Source organism: Octopus bimaculoides, chromosome 3, assembly GCF_046866305.1.
Source record: "Octopus bimaculoides isolate indiv1 chromosome 3, ASM4686630v1, whole genome shotgun sequence".
Classification (NCBI taxonomy): domain Eukaryota; kingdom Metazoa; phylum Mollusca; class Cephalopoda; order Octopoda; family Octopodidae; genus Octopus; species Octopus bimaculoides.
In genome coordinates this window covers 75,165,019-75,190,316 of record NC_142930.1, presented here as the reverse complement: position 1 = coordinate 75,190,316, position 25,298 = coordinate 75,165,019, and the positions used below count along the sequence as shown (strand labels likewise).

Here is a 25,298-nt window from a genome sequence, read left to right as displayed (position 1 = left end):
TAAGCTTAGTACTTATTCTATTGGTTTCTTTTGCCAAACTGCTAAGTTACAGAGACATAAGCACACCAGCATTGATTGTTGAGCGACGATAGTGGGGGGACAAACACAGACACACAAACATATACAATATATATATATATATATATATATATATATATACATATGATGGGCTTCTTTCAGTTTCCGTCTACCAAATCCACTCACAAGGCTTTGGTCGGCCCGGGGCTATAGTAGAAGACACTTGCCCAAGGTGCCATGCAGTGGGACTGAACCTGGAACGATGTGGTTGGGAAGCAAGCTCTTACCACATAGTCATTCTTGCAAACCTTGTATTAGTTTCCCTGCTAGACTTCACTTGACTGATGTTAAAGCCTTAAAAGGTTAAAAAGATATTGCAAGTGAGAGATGTCAAATGTCTCAGCCAGTTATGAAATGAATTAGATTAATTGATTTTAGTAAATTTACAAGTGTTTCAATAGATTTACATTTAATTTTCTTTTTAGCAAGATTCAGTCTGCAAAATTTCCTAATTGCATATAAACAGATGTTTTATTCAGCAATAATTACATAGATTACGGTAGAGAAAATTATCAAACCTACACAACCAAATCATAAATGTTGATGCTTTCACAGTGTAGATGACCTCAAACTGAAGCTGAACTTAGTGAAAATTGTGATATTTTAATTTTCAGAGTCACATACTCTCAATGCAAGCTTTAATTTTGAAATTACATTAAATTATATCGTTTTTATACAAGTCACCACTCTCCACCTCCACACCATTGTCATCCTCCTCTTCATTGTCATCATCATCATGTTCACTTTTCTTGTAAGCATGAGGTGGAAGTGTCTTTTTTTCATCTTTTTTTTCATCATGATCATCATCATTATTTTACATTTGCTTTCCTTGCAAGCATGAGTTGGAAATGTTTTTTGTTTTTTTTGTTTTTATTTGAACAAGTTTTTAAAGATGCATTAGCATTGGAAGCATCACTAGAGATACTTTATTATTTGGAATATATAAAATAATTGTTAAACTCTGTAACAACTAATCAATTTTGTGAAGCCATTGAAGCTATTGGATCACAACTAATGCTGTGGATTTCATTTGTATACATAATTATTCTTAAAATGTTCTATGTTGAAGCCATTTAAATTCAATTTGATAAGGGCTACTGCCAAAAATAATTTGTGCTATTAGAATTTCAGATTAAAATATGTAAAAAAAAATTATATTTATGAAAAATAATAATAATGATGATGATGATAACGATGACAACGAGGAGGAGGAGGGGGAGCATTATTTCAAATTTTAGTTCAAGGCTAACAGTTTCCAGTGACGGAAAGCTGATATCATTGTCCCCACTGCTCAACCGGTATTTATTTTATTGAGCCTGAAAGGATGAAAGACAAAGTTGACCTCAGCAGAATTTGAACTCAAAACATAAAGCCAGACAAAATGCTGCTAAGCATTTTGCCTGATGTGCTAACAATTCTGCAAGCTCACAGCCTTATTGTAATAATATGAAATTCTTATTCAAAAAAGAAACTTATCAAATGAAACTTCAACTATATTTTCAAATTTGTTATAAATGTCTTTTATCAAGGGAAGATTTTTAGTGTTTAAACACCTATTAATTTCTTTTTCTCTTCTTTGCTCTCTGTTTTCTATATTTAAGCCTGTCCTAGAATTATTCAGTATTTGTTATATGGATTTCTATAAGCTGTAAAATAATCAGTGTAGTCTTGAAATTGCATAATTCTCCAAGTATACCATTGTCTATGGCAAAGAAGACTTACATCAGTAAATCAATAAATTGGGAATATTTACTCAAATTGTTATAGAAACATAAATTTTATTTTTCCTTCCATATTTCTATAAACACATTATATTACCTAACTAGATCACAACATCAAGATAGCAATATGAGAAAATACAAAGACAAGAAAATAGAACAGAGTATATCTATAATGGGAAATAACAGTTAGTTTACATCATTTTCAGTAAAATATACTAAATCTGACCAAATCTGGCCTCTTTCTTTTTTTGAGGTTCTTCCTAAATTCCATAATAGAAGGCTACAACAAAGCCATTCTTGAATTGTTTATATTCACTACAAGGTATTTGATAAATGTCAGAAGAATAGTCATAGTGTATGAATAGCCATGTCAACTTAAGATTTATCATAGAATATGTTGTTAATTTTGCTTCACTGCTATTGTTCTCATAAACAAAATTTTTTCCCATTTACTTATAATTCTCCCCATTAAGCAAAAATTTTTATAATTCATAAATTTATGTTTAAGATCTTTCCCAGGTCAGCAAAACAAGCACATATATTCTGTAATGGAAAAACTACAAAACAAAGGAAGTGTATTATATTAGACAAAACAGTTTTTTTTTATATATTAAATTTCCCAAGATTTAAACATTTAATATCATTGCCTACATTTCTGTTGATAAGGAGATTGAAATACCAGACATTTGAGAAAGTAAAAAAAATCATCATCTAAATTTATTGTTGAATTAATAATTTTTTTTTTCTTATTTTCCTTAGTTTGTCAAAATGTTAATTCTCTTTCTCAGGAGTAAAATATTTTTCTGAGTTTTCTCTTAGAGTAGAATTTAAAGTAAAATGTAATGTTATATTTTGTTTAATTTGGTTCCATTTTCTAAGATTTAATTTCATCATATCACTGAGAAATCACTCTCAGTAAATATCATTTCGGTTATAATAGTTCAGTGAGTTTTCTCAAAACTTTTCACTCTGATTGGCAATTTTCAAGCTGCAATATGTTAAAATTGTTCTTCATTATAGTGATGTATTTTTTTTAAAGCTACTGATAATTGTTTGCTCTCCAAACCATACAGAAAGTTTTTATGACTACCATCTTACATGAATAATACATTATTATACTGTTTTTTTGCTGCTGGCTTGAAATAAAGAATTTTATGTGTTTTCTTAAACAAAAGAAATTAAATAAAATATATATTTTTATTACAGCTGCATAAAATATGGAATTTTTACATTATTTTTATTAAATTATGTGTATTCTTTGAAAACATATTGTGTATGTGTTAATGTGTATATGTACATGTGTATGAGCATAAGTTTATTGAATTTTATGTGATATTTGAATGTAAGATTCTATATATTGCAATATTTGTGCCTTTGAATATTTTGTTTAATGTATCTTATTTCCTTTCAACTGGTGAGATTTTAACTGCTATTTCTGCTTCTATTCAGCAGACAAAGAACCTTCTGACAGCCCTATGTATGCAGCTTTTGCTATGCTAACAACTCCAAAGAGTACACCAACATTACAACGACGTACTCCAATAGAAGAATTACCTACAGAGGGGACTTCAACTGAAGCCAGTGGTAGCGGTGATACAAAAGCAAGCAAAGCCAAGTCTCTTTCTGTTGCAAGTCAACCTCCTCACCAAGAAAGGAAGAAAGTCAAGACTAATCAGCATCGTTCTTTAAGTGACCAATGTTTTATTGCTCTGTTTTGGGCATTTGTCCTCGTACGACTTTGGATGCATGCATGGATTCTTCTACTTATACCTATTCCAGTGCTGTTTATGATTTTCAAAAAACTCTGTAAGTATAATTCATAGCTATGATTGTAATCCTTATGCTAAAGTGATATAGAGAATTTGTCCACAGTAAAAAATAAATATATTCTAAAACAAGTATAGAGCAGAATTTTTGAAATATTATGTATTTCAAATGTAGTTGTATAATCAAGAAGTTTACTTCCCAACCACAAGGTTTTAGGTTCAGTTCTATTGCATGATACCTTGAGCAAGTGTCTTCAACTATAGCCTTGAGCCAATCAAATTAAGTTAAATAGAACTTGAAAAGTGCCCATTACCTTTCAGACCCTCACAGACTAGTGAGGTTGCTATGACTGATGTCCAGTGTGAACATCTTCAAAGCAATATCTGCATGAAATAAAACATAGGCAACTCAGAAGCTAGGTGAGAGTCTTCTCCAAAATCTTACAACAAAGTGAATTCAGTCAATGATGTCAAACCAGTTAGTGTGTAAGCCTCTCACCAAACTACATGAATCTGTTGGTGCTGTTAAAGTGGGCAGCACATTAAGCATACCACCATCAAAAGAATGGGAAGGTTTTGAAATGTAAACTTCAAAACAGCAGATTGTACAAAGTGACTTTGTTAAAAAAGGGTTTTGTAGCAAAAGTATTGAGCACAGCTGTACTGAGGTGCGTATGTATTAGGAATGCTTCATGTATGTTAGGTAAAAACAACATTATTAGTTCCCAATTAACTAGCATCATCATTAGCATCATTTTCTCCTCTCTTTTTTTTTTGCTGGCATGAGTTGGATGAGTCATCATGGACTGAATCAGCCCTCATTTGGTATTGCTACCCTCTTAGATGCATCAGGGATACTGTTCCACTCTTACATTTAATTTTTTATATAATTTCTGTTGGATGCCATTCCTATCACTGACAATATTAGATAAAAAAAAAAAAATGAAAAATCAAAGATTTTACTAAGGTGAAAGCATATAATGCACAACATTTAACAATTAACATTTTGAAATTTTGTTAGAATATGTATAACTAACATGAATGCTTAAATGAGCAGTTTACAATGTATCATTCACTTTTAAAAATATTTTTAATTTTGTGTATTCACACACACACACACACAGACACACACACATATTTACAACCATATTACCTCTTGAATGCACAGTCACATAATATCCCATAATCTTATATAAATTTTTAAATTTCAATTTTAATTCTCTACTACCTCCCACAGAAATAATGATTTCATATATTTATAATCTTTATAACCATACTTACTTTTACAGACAATTTTTATAACATAAAATTTTGACAAAATTAAGGAAAAAATATCAAAATATATTCTAGGATAAATGCATATCATATATAAATTTAGCATTTAACATTTTGAAATTTCACTGTAACTTATATAATTGGTATAAAACTCAAACGAGCAATTTACAACCTATTCTTCAGTTTTCTTAAATATTTAAAATTTTGCATATCTACTCATACAGACACACACATATGCACATATAATTTACAATCATGTATCCTTATGAATGCATAATCACGTATCTTATAATCTTAAATCTCTTATTTAAATGTTAAATTTTTAATTTTGACTCTCTATCCACAGACATAATGATTTCATAAATTTATAATCCTTTAACTTATCTCTACAGATAATTTTTATCATATATAATCTTGACTATGTTACAAAAAAATGACATTTAATGAATAAACTAAGCAACCACATACCACATGTAATGTATGACATTTTGAAATTTTACTGGAATGTGTGAAACCAACATGAACATGTGAAAGTGTAATTTACAAATCAATCATCTCTCCCAAAGCTCTACTTATCAAGATTCATTCAAACACATGCAATTTGCACATAGACAGATCTACACTTACAACCACATAACCACATGAGCACAGTCACATAATTACATATTTTAATTTTCATTCATTATCTATCTCTTAATTTATTTACCTCCCACAGATAATCTCTACAATGTATCTGACATACATAAGAGTCCATTGGTATAAAAGCAAATCACCTGCGATATTCATCACTTAGAAATTCCACTGAAATATGCATGATTTACAGTGAATGTAAACACTTTACCGCACACTTTGCAGTCTATCAATCACCCTCAGTTTAATCCTGAAGGTCAACTAGCAGATAAGTGTGTAGTTGTCTTACCTTCACCATTGTCCTGACCATTACTAGAAAAAGTATGACTTCTCTCTCTCCCCTTTCTTTTTATTTTCTTCTCTTTCCCTTTCCAGCAATAATCTATTGTTCCTATTCAGTGGGTTTTGACACACTTGCCTATGTATTCTGAAAATAGAACACCTAAATTGCACTACCTACCTTAATGATCAGGCACATGGGCTCTTGTTAAATTTCTTCTTAAGATAAACTGGTGAAAATATTTCAACTTTTCACCAGGTTATCTTTAAAAAAAAGTAGTTTTGCATGCAGGTGATGAAAATTGCATAAATTTTTTTCAGGAAATTCTCTATAAAAAGATTCTCCTTATTGATTCTTTCTTGTGTGGAGATTCTGTCTTTACATTGATAGAAAGGGAATATAAGGAATTTAGGGTTTTTGTTTCCAACCACTTCTTAACACACAAACCCCTCGGTGACCAAATTTCTCTAAGAACAGACATAAACTTCCTGTTGACAAAGAATCCAGAACTCCAACTAAAGAGTATAAAACCCACAGAGTTATCTTCCCTTACACACACTTCCTGTTTTGACACCACACTTCTTGTTTTGACACCACACTTCCTGTTTTGACACCACACTTCCTGCTTAACACATAAACTTTCAACACCCTTTATTTTTTAAACAAAACACGACTCTCAATTTCAGGCATCTTAATTTTTCCAACTATTATCTACATGGATTACCATTGAACTTTAAAAGCTCAAAGACAATATAATGTATTGGTATATTTATTTTTTTATATATTGTTTTAAACTTTTTTGTAAAAATCATTTTCATTCTCCCTCTTCTTGAAAATTTGCCAAGCAATGAAAGCCGGTTAGAAATCCTTTTTACACATCTATATTAAAATATGCTTTCAGTTTAGGATTCTGCCTTATTATTATTTTTCATTTCCTGTTATTTCTCCTCGTGCAGTTAACACAACCCCACCATTTACTGACTTATATATATATATATATATAATATATATATATATATATATATATATATATATATATATATATATATATATATATATATATCAAAGTCATATGATTTGAATAGTCAATGGTAAATGGATATGAAGGCAGGAAATAATTAATGAGCCTACTTTGATGTACTAAGTATTGAACCTTCAGTTGTGTAGTGTTATTTCTTTTGTTATAAATATGTTACTTTTTGAAGCACTTATTGTTATAACTATATTCTGAGCTTTTATGAAATGTTTCTCTCATAACAAGTACTTGAGGTAAAGTGAGAATATATAAGACTTGTGCTGAAATAGTTAATTAGATCTTAGAATTATTGTACTTCACTGTTTAGATTATTGTAAGATGATTCTGTATTGTAATCCCATTGAGTAAAGCAACATTGAAGTAATGGAATTTAATGCAACAACAACAATACCTGTTGTTAAAAGTATTTAAAAGAAAATCTTTAGAGCTGAATAAAAAATAAAATAAAATAAAACTGTGAATCAACCCTTTCTAAAACAATATTTGATTTCATGACATGTGGCCAAGTGAAATACAGGTGTAATGGTATTGAATAATGATGTGGATATCTGATTGATTTAAGTGGTTTTATTGTGTTTGGAATGCACCCAAGTACTTGATATTTATAAATGTTTCTCATTTTTGTTTTCTTTTCCTATTCTTTTAGTGAAACGATTCAACTGCAAATTTGGGTGTATTAGGGAGTGTTGTAATAATTGGTTCCAAGCCAGAAGAGATGTGTTGTTTCCTGCTCCAGTCAGAGGTGTAATGAAATTATTATCAAATGCTGACAGAAAAGTGAGTATAATAGTTTCCATGTAACCTGTATTAACCCTTTTGCATTTCAACTGCCCATATCTGACCAAAACATTCTACTTGTTATATTCAACCCAGTTTGATCCAGCTTCTTACACCTACCTTGTCACTGTAAAATAAGCAGTCACATCATTGAAATCTCAAAGCTATGAGATAACGCCTGATTAATTCAAAACAAAGTAATTAAATAAGCATTACATTTGACAGAGTAATCTGAATGCTAAAGGGTTAAGGGTTTGCAAGTTCAATATTGCTTGGCCTGTCACTTTTCTTTCCCCTTCTTATATCTTCTCTTCACATCAGGTTCCCTACTGAAACACTATCTAAATTGAGCCTATTAAACATTCTGGAAAGTAGGAATGATTGAAGTTTACTATTGTCTAAAGACCATCATAATGCTTACTTAGATAAAATAATTGAAACCTCAGAACCTTTCCCCTGATTGCTATCAATTTGTCCAAGAGTTTCCATTAAGAAAATGACATCTATCACATTTACATTAGAAATAATCAAAGCAATTTTAGCTGTATTTCTGAAGCATTAATATATGAGTGTGTGTACTATGTGTACACACATATGCATGCATGCATACATACACACACACACACACACACACACACACACACACACATTTAGTATATATGCATTGTATGCAAGCATGTATGCATGCATGAATTTACTCACATTTGTTAATTGCAATTAATCTATGTTCAAGAACGCATTACATTACAAATATAATTAAATTTTGGTCAACAAATGCTGTGATTTGTTAATGATATAATGAAAGTATCCTGTTAGTTTTGTTCCATAAGTCTGCTGCAGCCCCCTATTTCAACCATCTTCAATTATTTGAATTCATCTTATTACTCTACCCTTTAGTCTTCCTTTATATCAATCTTTTCTCTTTTCTTCCTTCCTTTAAAGTTGTTGTTACATATCAATATATCTACCTCTATATGTATTCATGTACGCACTCATACTTCTCTGCAGCACACAAACACTCACATCTACACACACACACACACACACACACACACACACACACACACACACACACACACACACACACGTATATGCATAACTGAAGAGGAATAAAAACTGTTTATTGATTTAGTAATTGGTTTTGAATGAGATGAGTGCAGCCTATTGATAAGTGGTGTCCAACATAGTTCATGCTGATTCACAGTTTAAAGGAAATGTTTTGGTTTTGTCTGTTTCCTATGCCTACTATGTAAGGAGAACAGAGGGAAGTCTTACTGAAAATACAACTTTTGTTGTCCTTGCCAGGGAAAGTATGTTTGTGGAGCATATCTGGTTAATGTACAACATAGTAGTTGTTATTGTTGTTGTATAGCACTAATCTATCAACCCTGATCTAGCAGATGATGATGTGTTAGTCATAGTGATAGACAACAGATACTGACTTGACATTTTATTCTATGAGTGCAGGTATAGTTGAGTGGTTAAGAACATTGTTTTGCAACCAAATGGTTCCAGGTTTGATCTTATCATGCAGCAACAAGGGCAAGTGTCTTCTAATATGCCCTTGTGTCAATCAAATCTTGTGACTGCTATTTGACTGAGAGAGACTGTGTATCAGCAGCAGCAGTGGCGGTGACAGTGACATCATCATTTAATGTCCACTTACCTGTGCTTGCATGGGTTAAATGGAATTTGACAAGATAGATTTTCTATGGTCAAATGCCATTACTGTTGCCAACCATCAGCTGTTTCCAAGAAAGGTAATATTCTCCCTGAGCTGGACATGTTTTTCATGTAAGACTGGAAATGAACAACCTTTCTTGTATAATGATGATGATGATGATGATGATGATGCTCATTCATAACCATCACATGATGTCATGGCAAAGGTACACACACAAACACAAAGGTACACACACAAACACAAACACACACATGCACACGCATGCACACTGAGTCACACACACATACACACACATGCATGACACACATGCATTTCAGGTCCTATCTACCAAACCCATTCACAAGGCATTTTTGACTTGGTGTTAGAGTAGAAGGCACTTACCCAAGGTGCTGTGCAGTAGGACTAAACCCAACACCACATGTTTAGGAAGCAAGCTTCTTAACCACACAGCCATGCTTCATCATCATCATCATCATCATCATTGTCATTGTTTAATATCCACTTTCCATACTGGCATGGGTTGAACAGTTTGACATGGAGCTGGCTAACAGGGGCTGTCCAGACTCCAACTGTTTATCGTGACAGGATTTCTACAGCTGGATGCCCTTCCTAATGCCACCCACTTAAGAGAGTGTGCTGGGTGCTTTTTACATGCCATCAGCAGAGGTGCATTTATGCCACACCAGCATGAGTTCATTAATGCAGTACCAGCACAAGTGCTTTTAAAGTGGCACCAGTACCTGGAAGGAAATCTTGTATGCATGGAAGGCAGCAATTTTACTTATCTTGATGTATATAGCCTTCACTGATATACATCAGTGAAAAATAGAAATCATTGGTGAGAAAACTGGTGCTTTATGAATGAAGTCCTATGTGGTATTTCTTCTACAAAGAGAGATACTTTGTTGTTACTCTCACCATTAGAAATGCTGTGAACCAGTGATTGACTCAAAAAAAGCTTTTTACTAAAAACACTATGTTTCATAAATTTCAATATAAATTAAATAAGTAAACAACATTATACTGAAGCAACTTGAAATTTTAGTTTGAGTCAGTTTCATCTTGCTTTTCTTCAGCCTCAGGTCAACCTTGATTCAGTGGTTTCTAATCAACTACGATTATCTTATCTCTTTAGTAGGTGGATTGCAAGCAGACCATATATGACTCAGTATGTTTCTTTTTTTAAGGCAGAAGTGCATGATTTGAAGCAGATTTAGCTGTAATTTCTAGCAAGTCAAGTGACTGATTAAAAGCTCTTTTGTTTTCTTGTTAATGTTCTGTTAATGTTAAGTGTAACAAGTTGTAGAGCTATCTTATTTATTTAGGTTTTCCCTCTGTGACTTGGTGGTTGGAGCACCAGGCTTACATACCTGAGGTTGTGAGTTCAATTCTCAAACTAGGCTGTGCATTGTGTTCAAGACACTTTATTTCACATTACTTCAGTTCACTCAGCTTTAGAAATTATTTGCAGCATCACTGATGCCAAGCTATATCAGTGGCATGGAGAGGGGACACTGGTATGCATGGATGACTGCTGGTCTTCCACGAAACAACCATGCCCAGATTTTATGTCTAGGTGCAATCCCATGGTCATTCATGACTGAAGGGGGTCTTTAAAACCTCTGAGCAATATAGAAATGCATTAAAAATTTAGCCATTTAAAATGTTTCTGTCTTTTGCTCAAAACATAATTGGTAGTTAAACATTGAAGTTTATTCTTTTAATCTTTTACTTGTTTCAGTCATTAGACTGCGGCCATGCCGGGGCACCACCTTGATGAATTTTAGCCAAATAAATTGACCACAGCACTTATTTTTATTTTTTAAGCCTGGTACTTATTCTACCAGTCACTTTTGCCCAACTGCTAAGTTACAAGGATGTAAACACACCAACACTGATTATCAAACAGTGATGGTGGACAAATACAGACACAAACACTCTCTCTCTCTCTCTATCACACACACACACACACACAGTGGCTTCTTTCAGTTTCTGTCTACCAAATCCACAGCCCAAGACTATAGAAGACACTTACCCAAGATACTACACAGTGGGACTGAACTCAGAACTATGTTGTTGGGAAGCAAACTTCTTACCACACATCTGCATTTGCAGAAATACTGAACATATCAGATTTATGTTATGCAATTTAAAGTGACTGGAATAGGAGAGATGGGGTATAGTTCAAAAGGTAGACTATGGCATACTAATCTGAGGCTAAAACTATTGGTTCAAATAAGGAGTTAGTAAACAGTCATTTATTATGTCATTAAAAAAAAATCTCTCACATCAAAGGAGATGGATGGCAAGGGTGAATAAATAAAAGAGAATGAAGCCAGTATGAGCTTGTGGAAGTTTTGAGGAAGCTAGTAGCAGAAATATTATGGATTGGCTTGGGAAAAAAAGTCATAATGATGCATTTAAGACTGCACTAAACTGCTAAGGAAATATTGAAAGAAATTTTTAATAACTAAAATGAAAAAGTAGAAAATGAAGCCAGCTTCATTCTGAGTAGTCATTATTGATTTTTATTTTCTGGAACTAATCACAGACAATTTATAAAGTAGAATAAATGTTACAACTTTAACTTCTAATAGAATATTTTATTAATCTCATTGAAGTGTCAAGGGCTAGCCTATTGAATAAAGGGGGGAAATATTAACATTTTCAAGGAAGGCGTTTTTATACACTATCTTCAAGAAAACAGCTGTTTTTGTTGTTTGTTTCTAATATAAGCACCAAATGATGTGGAAGGAAAATCTAGCTTTATGTCAAAATAGTGTGAATGATATTAGAGATGTTTCATGTGAGAACAGTAATACTTCCTTGAAAAGATTTCTGTTTCTTCATTCATTACATCTGTCAATTTATTACAAATTATTTAATTTATAGATTTAAAAGTATTTCTTTTGATATTTCAGGGTAATGAAAGATATCTGAAAGTTGTAAAATTATCTTAATAACTGTAATTGTCTTCTATGGTCATATTAACATTTCAAAATAATACATGTCTGATATTGTAAGTCTGCCACAATGCTATTAGTTCATTAAGGATCTCATTAGGGATAACTTCAAATGAAATATTGCAATTTAATGTGTCTACTGATTAAATATTTAATAGAAATTGGCTTGAAGACTTGTTTTAGTACATTTAATGAATTTTATTCCTTAGAGATCAAATAATTTGAGATAATAATCATAAAATGTATTGGTGTCAGACTAGAAACTCAAGCTTTGAACTTTGAAATATAGTTAGGTATGTCCACAGTAGTAACACTTGAAAAAACACCATCAGCCCTCAGAAAGCATGGATAAGATATTGCTGCAGCAAAGCATCTGCTGCCATGAGTGTGTTAAAAGAGAGATGTTAGTTACCAAAACAAATTCTCTACTCACAACTGGCTAGCAGTGTGAGAAGTGAAGGTAAACCCCATCTGAGATATTAGAATATGGTTAAATGGAATTGAGTAGATTGAATGATGACAGTAACAGCTGAACCACTGCAGCATGGAATGGAAACTACTGGAAGACAGCAATCTACTTCTGGTAATATGATTTACCACTTTGCATATGAGCTGTCATCCTATTGACAGACAGCCAATTACACACAAACAATAAATAAACAAAACCAATAAGAGAGCCTTTTATGTGTTACTGAATCTGAGAAAATTGCAGTCAATTCCCCATACAGTTATGTCCTGTTGTCTTAAAGAAGGAAGGATACAATGAATAATAGTTGCAGCTAAAATACCTTTGGTCATAGGTTAGCATATGTCCTGCTGTCTTAAAAAAGGAAGGATACATGAAATAATGGTTACAACTGGAGTACCTTTAGTCATAGGTTAGCATGCTTCAGGACTGAGCTGGACTAAACAATGACAGCAAATAAATAATTTAGTAGAAATTAATATGACATATGAACACGTTTTTGTGCTGTTTTCATGTTGTTAGTACTTCATTGGATCTTATACACTAACATTTAAAGACCTGCTTCCTGTTAAAACAGCAACTAATATTTATTCTGCAGAATGATTTCAGCTTTGATACACTTGAGGCAGTAAACTACAGTATTTATTGGTAATTTTCTTTAAATTTCAGTTTTTTAAAAATACAATCAGTGTATTTATTGATTTCATATATCTAAATTATCATCTGCATTGCATTTTTTCTCTTCTTTTTCTAGTTGATCTCCATTCTTGAACAATCCTTGGATAGTGCCACTAGTGTTTTGTTCATTTTTATCCTGCTATTCGGAACAGCCTTGTTTACTGTATTCTTTGTATTTCAAGTAAGTTCTGATTACATTTTTCTTTCTTTTATTTAAAATTTTCTCTGTTCATTAATTCTATAATTCATTTACTTTCATCCTCTGAATTAGTGAAACTAATTCATGTAGTCTTAAAGAGAAATAAGTTGTAAATGATAATACTAAATGTATACCCTGCTCAGCAAATCTCTCTCTTTCTTTTTTATTCCCCTTTAGAATATGAACTGTAAAACTTCAGCTAATGTGTTCGCAAATTATTAAACCAAGCAGCGAAAACTACTTTTAAAAAAAGATTGATAATTTTCACTGCACCTGTATTTTTATAGTAAAACATCTCATGCATTGATATTGACTTGATTCCAATCTGGGAATATATTATAGTTATTAGATTAACCACAATACCTCTTTGTAAGTTTCCTCTATGTTCTTTGTATTTGATAACATGTCAATGAAACATTTAATGTGTGAGGAAATAGATGTAAATTTCATGTGACATCGAAACCTCTAAGTCTTGATTTGACATGCAATATTCCCCTCAGGGGACATTTAAAGGCAAGCATTCTTGAACTGTGGCTAAGAAATATTCCAGATCTGAAAGTATCATAGATTGATTTTTATGATATAAAATGTCTGAAAGAATAGGGAAACTGATCAAACACTAGAATACAAGATCACTCACATGCATTCTCTATTATCACTGCATGGAAATTTTATGGTGGCTTTGAAGATTTTTTAATAATTTATTATTTATTTATTTATTTATTTATGCATTTATGTATGTGTATGTATGTATGTGTGTGTGTATATATATATATATATATATATATATATATATATATATATATATATATATATATATATATATATATATGTATATATATATATATATATGTATATATATATATATATATATATATATATATATATATATGTATATATATATATGTATATATATATATATATATATATGTATATATTATACAACATCTCTGATAAAGAGAAAAAAAGCAATAAATAATATTTCTTTTTGTTGTTGTTGATTTTCTTGTTGATAAAATAATTGTATCTTCACATCTCCAATATTCTGACATTGTAGGTACACCAAGAAAGTATGCACCTTGTACAAGTTACAAGCAATGTTTTGAATAAATCTGTCAACCCTGAGATTAGCCAGTAAGTTGTCATCTTTCTTTTCTTTTTCTCTTTTTTTTATAATGTTTTCAATTTCATCTTATATTGCAACAGAGAGAAATGGATTTAATACTACCATTCCATAAAAGTAACAATAAAAAATTTTTTATTGTTAACTTCTTCAGGTCAATACAACAAGAGAAAAAAGTTTATAAATAGATAAATCAGTTCTGAGAATATTCTAGTGTGGTAGATATTTCCTTGGATGTATAATATCCTGATAGGTGTTATTGTTATTCAAATGACAATCTTTCAGATTATTAAACTTATCTTTAATAGATATATATATATATTCATACTTTCACTATGTCTCAGTTGGTTTAATTTCCAATCCTCAATAAGTGTCTTATTCCCAAAGATGTGTATCTATCCTAGATTGCATTTGAACTTTTGTTTGCAACCAAAATGTACTATCATACTTATCCACTGAACATGTACCTGTAATATACGCATACCTAATGCACAGGTAGTTTAGTGAGCAAATATTCATAGCATAACCATCACTCACTAGTAAATATGACTTTGTAATATGTATCATTATTTTTTTTTATGCGCCCTTTTCAAGCCTAGCCAGGCTCATGAGCCTGGTTTCCCAGTTTCTATGGCATATGTGTTCCCCCCAGCTGGACAGGGTGCCAGTCCATCACAGCATTACTCAAGAAACAGGAAGAAAGAGTGAGAGAAAGTTGGGGCGAAAGAGTACAACAGGGGTCGCCACCACCCCCCTGCTGGGGCCTCGTGGAGCTTTAGGTGTTTTCACTCAATAAACACACACAATGCCCGGTCTGAGAATCGAAACCGTGATCCTCCGACCGCGAGTCTACTGCCCTAACCACTGGGCCATTGCGCCTCCAATACGTATCATGGCTTCACTAATTGTCTTAGGTGCCTACATAGTTGCAAGTTCAGGTCCTGTTTTATGGTGGGTTTGACCTCAAGCAACAACATCTGAGAACAATGCCAGCAATAGCCAACAATTGAAGACCAAGTCCAACAGTGAAAAGCTGCAGTGGTTTGGCTATGTCTGCAGGATGAGCACTAAAAGGCTACAACATCAACTTTTGTAGTGACAGCAGTGTATGCACTGGAGAATCAAGTACAGCACATCAAAGAAAGCATTGGCAAAATAAATTGAAGAAGACCTGAAGTTGTGGCACCTCAACCAAGCATGCTAAGGTCAGCGCCATGGATTGGAAACCATTGAATAACATCATCACCAGAGCCTGTCATCCAACAGCATCTATAGCTGTATATTGGTTGAGAGGACAGTCTCTCCCTCTGGTCGCACACTCATGCACACACTCATGCACACACACATACACACACACACACAACATACACACATGCGCACATATGTATGTATGTATGTCATTATTCAATTTTATTTCAAGATTTCTTGCCAATTGAGAAAGAACCATTCAGGTGCCATGCAGTTAGACTAAATCCAAAACCACACATGGTTGCAAAGCAATCTTCTTTACCACACAGCCATGAACATGGATATATATATATATAATGGAATTTCAGCTGATAATATGGAAAATTATTTTCTGTTATCTTCTTAATTTAATAGCAACATAGTAGGTTTATGATTAAAATAACAGATACACTCAATTATCCTGTTACCTTGGAATGAAACTTGTTGATAAAATGACTTCTCTCAATCTAATAAGTAAATAAATGTCGAGCCTAGTCAAACATTTTGGAAAATAACTGAAATCAAATATGTTGCTACATAGAAGACATGAATTTTCGTAATGGATTGTAATACAGACAACCTCACTTATAGGATCTTTGGCTTTTATTCCATTATTAAGGAAATATTTGTTTCTAGATATAGGGTCACAGTTTGTAGGGAGGTATACAGTTGATTGTATAACTAGTACCTATATAACTAGTAGCATCAAAAGGATAAAATGCAAAGTTTATCTCAGCAAGATTTGAACTCAGAACGTAAATGGAACCTGGTAAATACTAAAGGAAATGTTGTCAACCACTCTACCTGTTTGACCATTTCTCCACCATAATAATGAAAATGATTTCTAACATAACAAGGTCACTAATTTTGTAAGGAAGGGAAGGATTTTGTCAATTTAGGTCCTAGCAATTGATTATCTCATATTTTATTAACTCTGAAAAACTGAAATGATTTGAACATAGAATATCATCATCATCATCATTATCAACATTTAACATTCATTTTTCATGCTGGCATGAGCTGGACAGCTTTGCAGGAACTGGTAAGGCTACGAGCTTGACCAAGTTCCAGAGTCTGTTTTGGCTTAGTTTCAATGGCTGGATGCCTTTCCTAACACCAACCACTTTACAGAATGTACTGAGTGTTTTTTCATGGTATCAGCACCCATACCAATGCTTTTTACAAGGCACCTTAGTTTTAGGATCTCAATTCTGTTATGGTGGGCAGGTATTCTCAAGTACAGAAATGCTCCATATGTCTCGGTTCTCTGTAATCTCCTTTGTAAGGTTCTGCATTTTGAGATCAGCCTTCAATACCTCATCTCATGTCTTCATGGGTCACCCTCTTTTTCGGCTTCCCTCAGAGTCCTAACTAAATACTGCAAAGAATTTTGCCCTCAACTCTACAGACCCTGCTGATTTACCCACGAAGATGCATGGCTCAGTCATTAGAGCATCAGGCTCACAATCATGAGATAGTGAATTTGATTCTTTGACTAGACTGTGTTGTGTTCTTGAGCAAGACACTTTATTTCACATTGCTCCAATTCACTCAGCTGTAGAAATGAGTTGTGACATCATTGGTGCCAAGCTGTATCAGCCTTTGCCTTTCCCTTGGATAACATTGGTGTTGTTGAGAGTGGAGGCTGGTAAGCATGGGCGACTGCTGGTCTTCCATAAACAACAATGACCGGACTTGTGCCTCAGACAATAACTTTCTAGGTGCAATCTCATGGTCATTCATGACTGAAGTGGGTCTTCATCCTTTACCCTTTTATTGTAAACTCTTTCCCCTAAGTACTGGGAATCAATGTAATGAACTAACCCTGACCCCTCAAAACTGTTGGTGAACAACTGTTTTGAGGGGAGGGCAAGTAGATATCATCAACCCCAGTACTTGACCGGTACTTTATTTTATCAATCCCAGAGAGATGAAACAAGTAAGGAGATTGTAATATAGGTACAGGTATGGCTGTGTGGTTAAGAAGTTTACTTCCCAGCCATGAGATTTTGGATTCAATCTCACTTCATGGTATGTTGGACAAGTGAATTCTACTATAGCCCTGGGCCAACCAAAGCCTTGTAAATGGATTCAGTAGATGGAAATTGAAAGATGACTATCATATATATATATATGTGTGTATATGTGTGCATGTGTCTGTATCTTTGTGTGTGTTTCCCCCCCCCCACCACCACCACCACCACTTGACAGCTGGTGTTGGTGTCTTTATGTCCCTGTAACTTAGCAGCTTGGCAAAAGAGAGTGATAGAGTAAGTGCCAGACTTAAGAAAATAAGTATCAGGGTCGATTTGTTCAACTATAATTCTTCATGGTGGTGCCCCAGCCTGGCTGCTGTCTAATGACTGAAACAAGTAAACGATAAAAGATAAAGATATATATATATATATATATATATATATATATATACACCATCGTCGTTGTCGTCATCGTCGTCATCATCATCAGCATCATCATCGTCGTCATCATCATCAGCATCATCATCGTCGTCATCATCATCATCAATGGTCCATTTTCCAAGCTGACATAGTTTGACAAGATCCACCAAGCTACAGGACTGTGATGCGCAGGATGTGATGTCAGCTCTGACGTGGTTTCTACAGCTGGATGCCCTTCATAATGCCTCCACTTTACAGAATGCACTGGGTACCTTTTTTTTTTCATGCCACCTGCACTATTGAGGTTGCCAAGTAACTTGTCCTGCAAGTAACTTGCAAGACAAGAAGACAACAGGAAAAAGAGAAACACTTCCTTGACTAAATGGAGGCAGAGTATTTGAGAGGGAAAGAAGGAGCAATTGTTCTATGCCTGGTGTTGAGAGGCTAAAGTGTGATAGAGGGACAAGCCTAGATGTTTTGCTATTGAGGAGATACAAGGCTACCCTATATGAGGGAGTAGCTGGAAAGAAGATAGATAGAGATGGTGGTGATGTGATGCCAGGGCATCTTGAGATACAAGAAGATGGGCATAAAGGAATATATATAAACAGTAGATGAAGGGAGAGCAATAAAGGTAAAGGTACCCACCCCTGTGGAAGTGTGTAGCTTAGTGGTTAGGGTGTTGGATTCATGATTGTAAGATTGTGGAGAGTAATAAAGGTAAAGGTAAAATTACCTTCTTGAGTCATGCAGACCCTCAAGGGCCAGTTTCTTGGTTTCATGGGGTATAAACCTGGACAGGATGCCAGTCCATCACAGGATTACTCATTTGGACTGGAGCGATATGAAATGAAGTGTTTTGCTCAATAACACAATGCATTGATTGATCCAGGGATCGAAACCACAATCTTACAATCATGAGTCCAACACCCTAACCACTTAGCCACACCTGGTTAGAGATAGGATAGAGGTGACTGTGGTCTGACCAAGGACAGAGGTGCAGTTGATAGGAAATACCAGTATGGAAAGGGGAGAATGTGTGTATGTTTGTGTCTTCTCTTGACATCATATGATAGTTGTATATGAGCATCATTGTCATACAAGCTGTGTCGTTCATTTCCAGTAATCTGCAAAAATATGTCTGGTCATAGGGAATTATAATCTTGAGGGTTGGCAGCAGGAATGCCATCTTGTTCTACATAAACTTCATCTGTCTCAATAACCTTCATCTTATCCATGCAAGCACAGAAAAGTGGACATTAAAATGATGGTGATGAATTGTAATGAATTTTTAATGTAATCAACTTTTCTGTATATATATATATATATATATATATATATATATATATATATATATATATATATATATATATATATATATATACACACATATACATATATATAATCTCGCCCATGGAAAGCGGTCGTTAAACAATGATGATAATGATGATATATATGTAGAAGATAACCTTCAAGTTAATTAATTATTATGTAGCTTTGACCTGAGAAAAATAAAAACCACCAAAATAGGAATTACAAAACTATGCTATGATTAACTAAGATGTTTTCCATCAATTTTGTTTCTGCTGATTAAAATTTTTGTTAAGAATGCCTATTTATAAAAGTTCTTCGTCACTGAGCTGCCATTTCTAATATAAAATTAATCATTTTTTTTCCCCCTGAAATCATCTTATTTCATTCAGTCAATCAAAGAATAGAATACTGTATTTCAATGATTTATTCTAGCATCTATTTAGACCCTTTGACTATCAACCTTACTTCTCTTAAACAAATCAATTTTTCTCACTCTAGATGGCTTCCCAATGGCAATGCTATGCAAAAAGCCATGGATAGTATGGTAGCAAATGCTTATTTCTATGGAAGAGACTGGATTGCCTCAAAGGTAAGTTCTGTAAAGATGATCTTGAGAAATGAATGCCAGATCTTTTGTCTTCTAGCAACTATGAAATAATTTAATAAATGCAGCTTAACATGCAAACCAACACCATGTGACATGTCTCAATAGGATTGCCTTTCTTTCTCTCTCTTTATTTTTTCTTTATTCCTGCCTTTTCCAGTTTCATCTAGTCTTTCCTTCTCTGTTTTTTTTCACTATCTGAAGAAGGACAATGTTCAAATCGTTATAAAAGTCTGAAAACAAGTGCATATAGTTAAAACAAACTTAGGAAAATGCTCTGGGTAGGCAAATTATTAAGACTTCCTCACTGACCTATGATGATCCTTTTAAAAGATTAGAAATACTGGGTCTTTGAATTCACTTTTGCTATTTTTATCAAAATAATATGTTAGTTTCCTTTCAAATAATTCTTTAACACCAGAACATAAAGATAATATTGCAAGTGAAATGTGTCACCTGTCTGAAGCAATTAGTTGGTTGAGTTTCCTGCGCTTGATAACTCAGTAGAATCAATGGCAGTTATAAGTGAAAGAGGCATACAGACAAAAAGCAAGTTATCCAAGGACAACCTCTGTCAGTGACCTCTGATAGACAAAACACAGATGTTGTTTAGTCATAAATCAGCCCTAACTAAAAACATTGATTGTAAATCACATCTTGTTATTTTTGTTTTTATGTTCATTGCTCTCTTGCTCTCACCCTCTCTCTCTTTACCTCTCTTTACACACACATATATATATATATATATATATATATATATATATATGTATATATATATATATATATATATATATATATATATATATATATATATAGTAAGGCACAGGCATGGCTGTGTGATAAGAAGTTTGCTTTCCAACCACATGGTTCCAGGTTCAGTCCCACTGTGTGGTCTTTGGGCAATTGTCTTCTGCTATATATCCTCAGGCTGGTCAAAACCTAGTGAGTGGATTTCAGAAACTGATACAAGCCTGTCATGTATATATATATATATATATATATATATTATTACTTGTTTTGATCTATGGCTCACTTCCTGGTGGAATCAGTGAAGGGAATCTTCACCTCAAAAGACAAGAACTGGTATCAGTGTGGAATCAAAGAACTGACAGAAAGGTGGCATCAGATGGTGCAACATAATGGCCTCTACTTGGCTGCTATTGTAACTTGATGAATTAGGTGGATAAGTGACCAAAATATTGCAAAACTTAAGACTACTAATAATTGTCTTTCATCTCGCCAGGATTGATAAAATAAAGTACCATCTAAGTACTGGGAATCAATGTAATGAACTAACCCTGACCCCTCAAAACTGTTGGTGAACAACTGTTTTGAGGGGAGGGCAAGTAGATATCATCAACCCCAGTACTTGACCGGTACTTTATTTTATCAATCCCAGAGAGATGAAACAAGGTTGATGTCAATTGAATTTGAGCTCACATGATAAAAAGCTAGAGCAAATACCACAAGGCTTACCAGCTCACCATCTTAAAGAAGACTCCCATCCCAGAGGTACCCAAAAGGTGACTAAAACAATAGAATTCAAAGAGAAAAGGGAGAACAACAGAACAAATAAATGGAAAGAAATAGATTTACATGGCTGATTCATGCATCAAACTGAGGATGATAGAAGTAAAAAAACACTGGCTTTAGTTGACAGACAGGAACTTGAAATGAGAGCCTGAAGTAAAAATTATAACCACTCAGGAACAAGTCATTAGAACAAATCTTATAAAGGCAGTCAAACAGCAAATGTAGAATCTGCAGAAAAAGAGATAAAGTATCAATCACCTTTTAAGTGAGTGCAATATACCAGCACAAAAGGAATATAAATGTAGGCATGACTGTGTAGGCAAAAGACTTATTGGGATGTTAGCCAAGTGTGTGGCTTCAAAACAATAGAAAAATGGTATGAACATGAACCAGAGACTGTGACAGAAAATTAGAATTATAGGATCTTTTGGGACTTCCCCATTGGAGCAAGAAGACCAGATATGATTATAGAGGACAAAATAAACAAACAGTGTAAGATCATAGATTTTGTAATCCCCTATGATAGCAAAGTCACCAGAGATATCATAATCTAGCCAGAGAGCTGAGGAGACTGTAGAAGGCAAAGACAACAAATTTTCTTGTGATAAGTGGTGCACTTGACACAACACCCAAAATGCTACATAAAAGTCTAATAATGGTTTCAAATTTTGCCACAAGGGCAGCAATTTTAGGATAGGGGAAGTGTTGATTACATCAACCCCAGTGTTTAAATAGTACTTATTTTATTGACCCCAAAAGAATGAAAGGCAAAGTTGACCTCAGTGGGTTTTGAACTCAGAACGTAGCGACAGGCAAAATACTGCTAAGCATTTTGTCCAGTGTGCTAACGATTCCACCAGCTTGCCACCTTACCTAAAATTTTAATGATGATGATGATGATGATAATGATGATGATAATAATAATAATAATAATAATAATAATAATAATAATAATAATAATAATAAATGTTAGAATCAAAACTGGTGAGAGTTAATATTACCATAGCAATTATTACACAGACCATGCTAGCATTGAGATACTCTACTTTTCTTTTTTAAAAGTGGACAAAGACAAAGCTACAAGGATTAGATTAAAAAAAAAACTAGAAAGCTCTTCACAATGCAAAATACATACTTCCCTAAAGGTAGGCTCTATTTACCATAAAGGGAAGGAGGCAAAAGATTGTTAAATGCAGAAGACACCATCAGTGCAGCAATTTTAGGTCAGAAAACTATGTTGTGCATAAATGAAGAAAGAGTGTTTTTCTGGTGTTAGAAGTAGTCAAAGAAGTCACTGAAATAGTGAAAGAATTCAAGAATAGAAATATGAATCGTAGGACGAGTAGCTGGAAAGCATAAGAACTACATGGCTAAATCATGCCACAAACTGAGGATGGTGAAAATGAAGAGTGGCAACTGTGGCTGAGAAATGGACATTAAAACAAGAAACTTAATTGCGAACTGTAGTCACTCAGGAGTGAATTTGATGAAGACAAAAATTAATAAAAAGTCAATCAGGAAGCAAACACAGAATATTTGGAAAAGGGGATGAAAGTATATAATGTCTTTTAAGTATTTGCAGTAAAGTAGCACAAAAAGAGTTTAAATGTAGGCATGTCTGTATTGGTAAAAGAGTGCACTGAGATGTTAACCAGATTTGTGAATTTGAAGTAGCAGAAATATGATACAAGCATGAACCAGAGGTTGTCATGGTAAATGAAAATTACAAATTTCTCCAAAGAGATTGCTCATACTATTAAAGCAAAGAGATCAGATATGATCATGGAATAGAAGAGGAAGTGTAAGATCATTGATTTTTGCAATCCCATATGATGATAGTAGAGAGGATATTAAAAGATTGGTAGATGGGGACTCAATAATAGGCAATAAACCCCATCATACATACCAACTGTCATTGCTACAACAGTTATTCAGATGATCATTCTTGCATTAGTGGATAAGCCTTTTCTGGCACTGCATATCACCAGTGATTACTGTTCTTTGTCATCCCTTCTTAAAGATTAACATATTGAGATCAGTCTTCACTTTGTTTATGGCTCTCTAAGTATTCCCTTTCACAGAGTTCATCCTTTTCAAGTGCTTAACACTTCTTATACAACTAACATCTTTCGTACACATCACATGCTTGTAATAGTGTACCCTTCATTCTTACATACTATGTCTGTTTCCATTTATATTCAGCTTTTCTCTTATTTGTGTTCTGTTTTTCAGACCCATTAACATGTAAATCTTCCACATTCAAGGCCCAAGATATAGTATCACACTTTGTGCTGAAGCATCATGAGAATCTGAGTTTAACTTTCTAAGAGAAACCTTTTGTTACAAGAACTATAGTAATAAATAGCTCCTTGAACTTTTCCATTCCATTCTAAGTCTGAATTTTAAAAGAAATTAATCTACGCTGGATTGAGCTCAAAGCTCATGTCTAAGCTTAATATCATATCCACTTACACATTGAGTATCTCATATGCACACTTGTATGTATGCACCTCACATTTGTATATACACATTCATAGTAATTTTGTTCTTGACAAAGAACTTGATCTTTTCTTCTTGTATCATTAAACATTGTTTGAGGATACTCATAAAGTGTGTGCATTAGTGTTTTGTTAGTGTTTTTCTCTTTCTTATACCTTAGTTTTATTTTAATCTTCTTTCTATTTCTATAAATTTCTTGCTTCTCTATCTTTCTTTTATAACACCAAAATATGTTTCCCACATAGTCAGTCATCTAAGTACAAAGCATGTTCATTATTGCTTAATATTGATTAATCTGTGAAAGGAACCAATATTTTCAAGAGATGATTAGCAGTAGTTCAAACACTAACTTATATTTATCAGATGGCTTAGATATTGAATTATCCATCAATTAATAATATTGATTTATACTATTTATGGATTAACAATGTTATTTCTAACTTGCATTGCTTAGAAAAATATTGTGAGTGTCTGAAGTTAAAAACCAACAACTCAATAATGAAATTAACAGTTTCTAATTAGTATGCTTTATTAGAAGCTAATGTTTTAACAAACTTAATTCTAACCATTATTACTGGTTCAATTTATGGTAGACCACCAGACTCGTATGGGAAATCATGAAATAACATGTCTGATATTCTACTACTAAATCATTCTCTGGTCTTCATATTTTTATCATCATATTGTAAGCTGACTGCATGAGCTAGTTTTATTTCTGATAGAAGCCATTAGATATTGCTAAATGTTATTCTTCCCCACTCCTTATAAAATTTGTGGCCTGGTGTTTAAGTAAGAAATCAATAATAACCCTGGAAATATTTATATCATCAATTGAATGTGATAAGCTGACATATCTTTTCTGTGTGTTTCCATTTAAGAAATGCTAATCCCATAAGCTGGTACCTATCATTGCTTCATTTCATTAGCTGCACAGATATGAGTTGTTGAAGTAGTAATTCTCAGTCACTCTCATGTCATTACTGACATTATTAAAGTAACTTGTCTTGTTAAGCTAGAAGCTTGCTTCCTTTTGCCTCATGCCATCATGT

General features: G+C 33.4%; 1 protein-coding gene across 15 annotated transcripts in view; it reads left to right on the top strand.

Moving 5' to 3' along the window:
- Positions 1-25,298, top strand: part of LOC106883961 (transmembrane protein 245) — a 501,684-nt gene that overhangs the window by 156,797 nt on the left and 319,589 nt on the right. For 8 of the 15 annotated variants that reach the window (XR_016241092.1, XM_089349236.1, XM_052966326.2 and 5 more), the window contains exons 3-7: positions 3,249-3,605; positions 7,433-7,563; positions 13,431-13,535; positions 14,611-14,687; positions 20,112-20,202. Coding sequence is in view for 13 of the 15 variants with exons in the window: in XM_089349236.1 (XP_089205362.1) it covers positions 3,249-3,605; positions 7,433-7,563; positions 13,431-13,535; positions 14,611-14,687; positions 20,112-20,202 (761 nt within the window). In the remaining 2 variants the exon portion in view is untranslated. The remainder of the gene's footprint in view (positions 1-3,248; positions 3,606-7,432; positions 7,564-13,430; positions 13,536-14,610; positions 14,688-20,111; positions 20,203-25,298) is intronic. The other 7 variants (XR_016241093.1, XM_089349237.1, XM_089349230.1 and 4 more) reach the window with 1 other exon arrangement.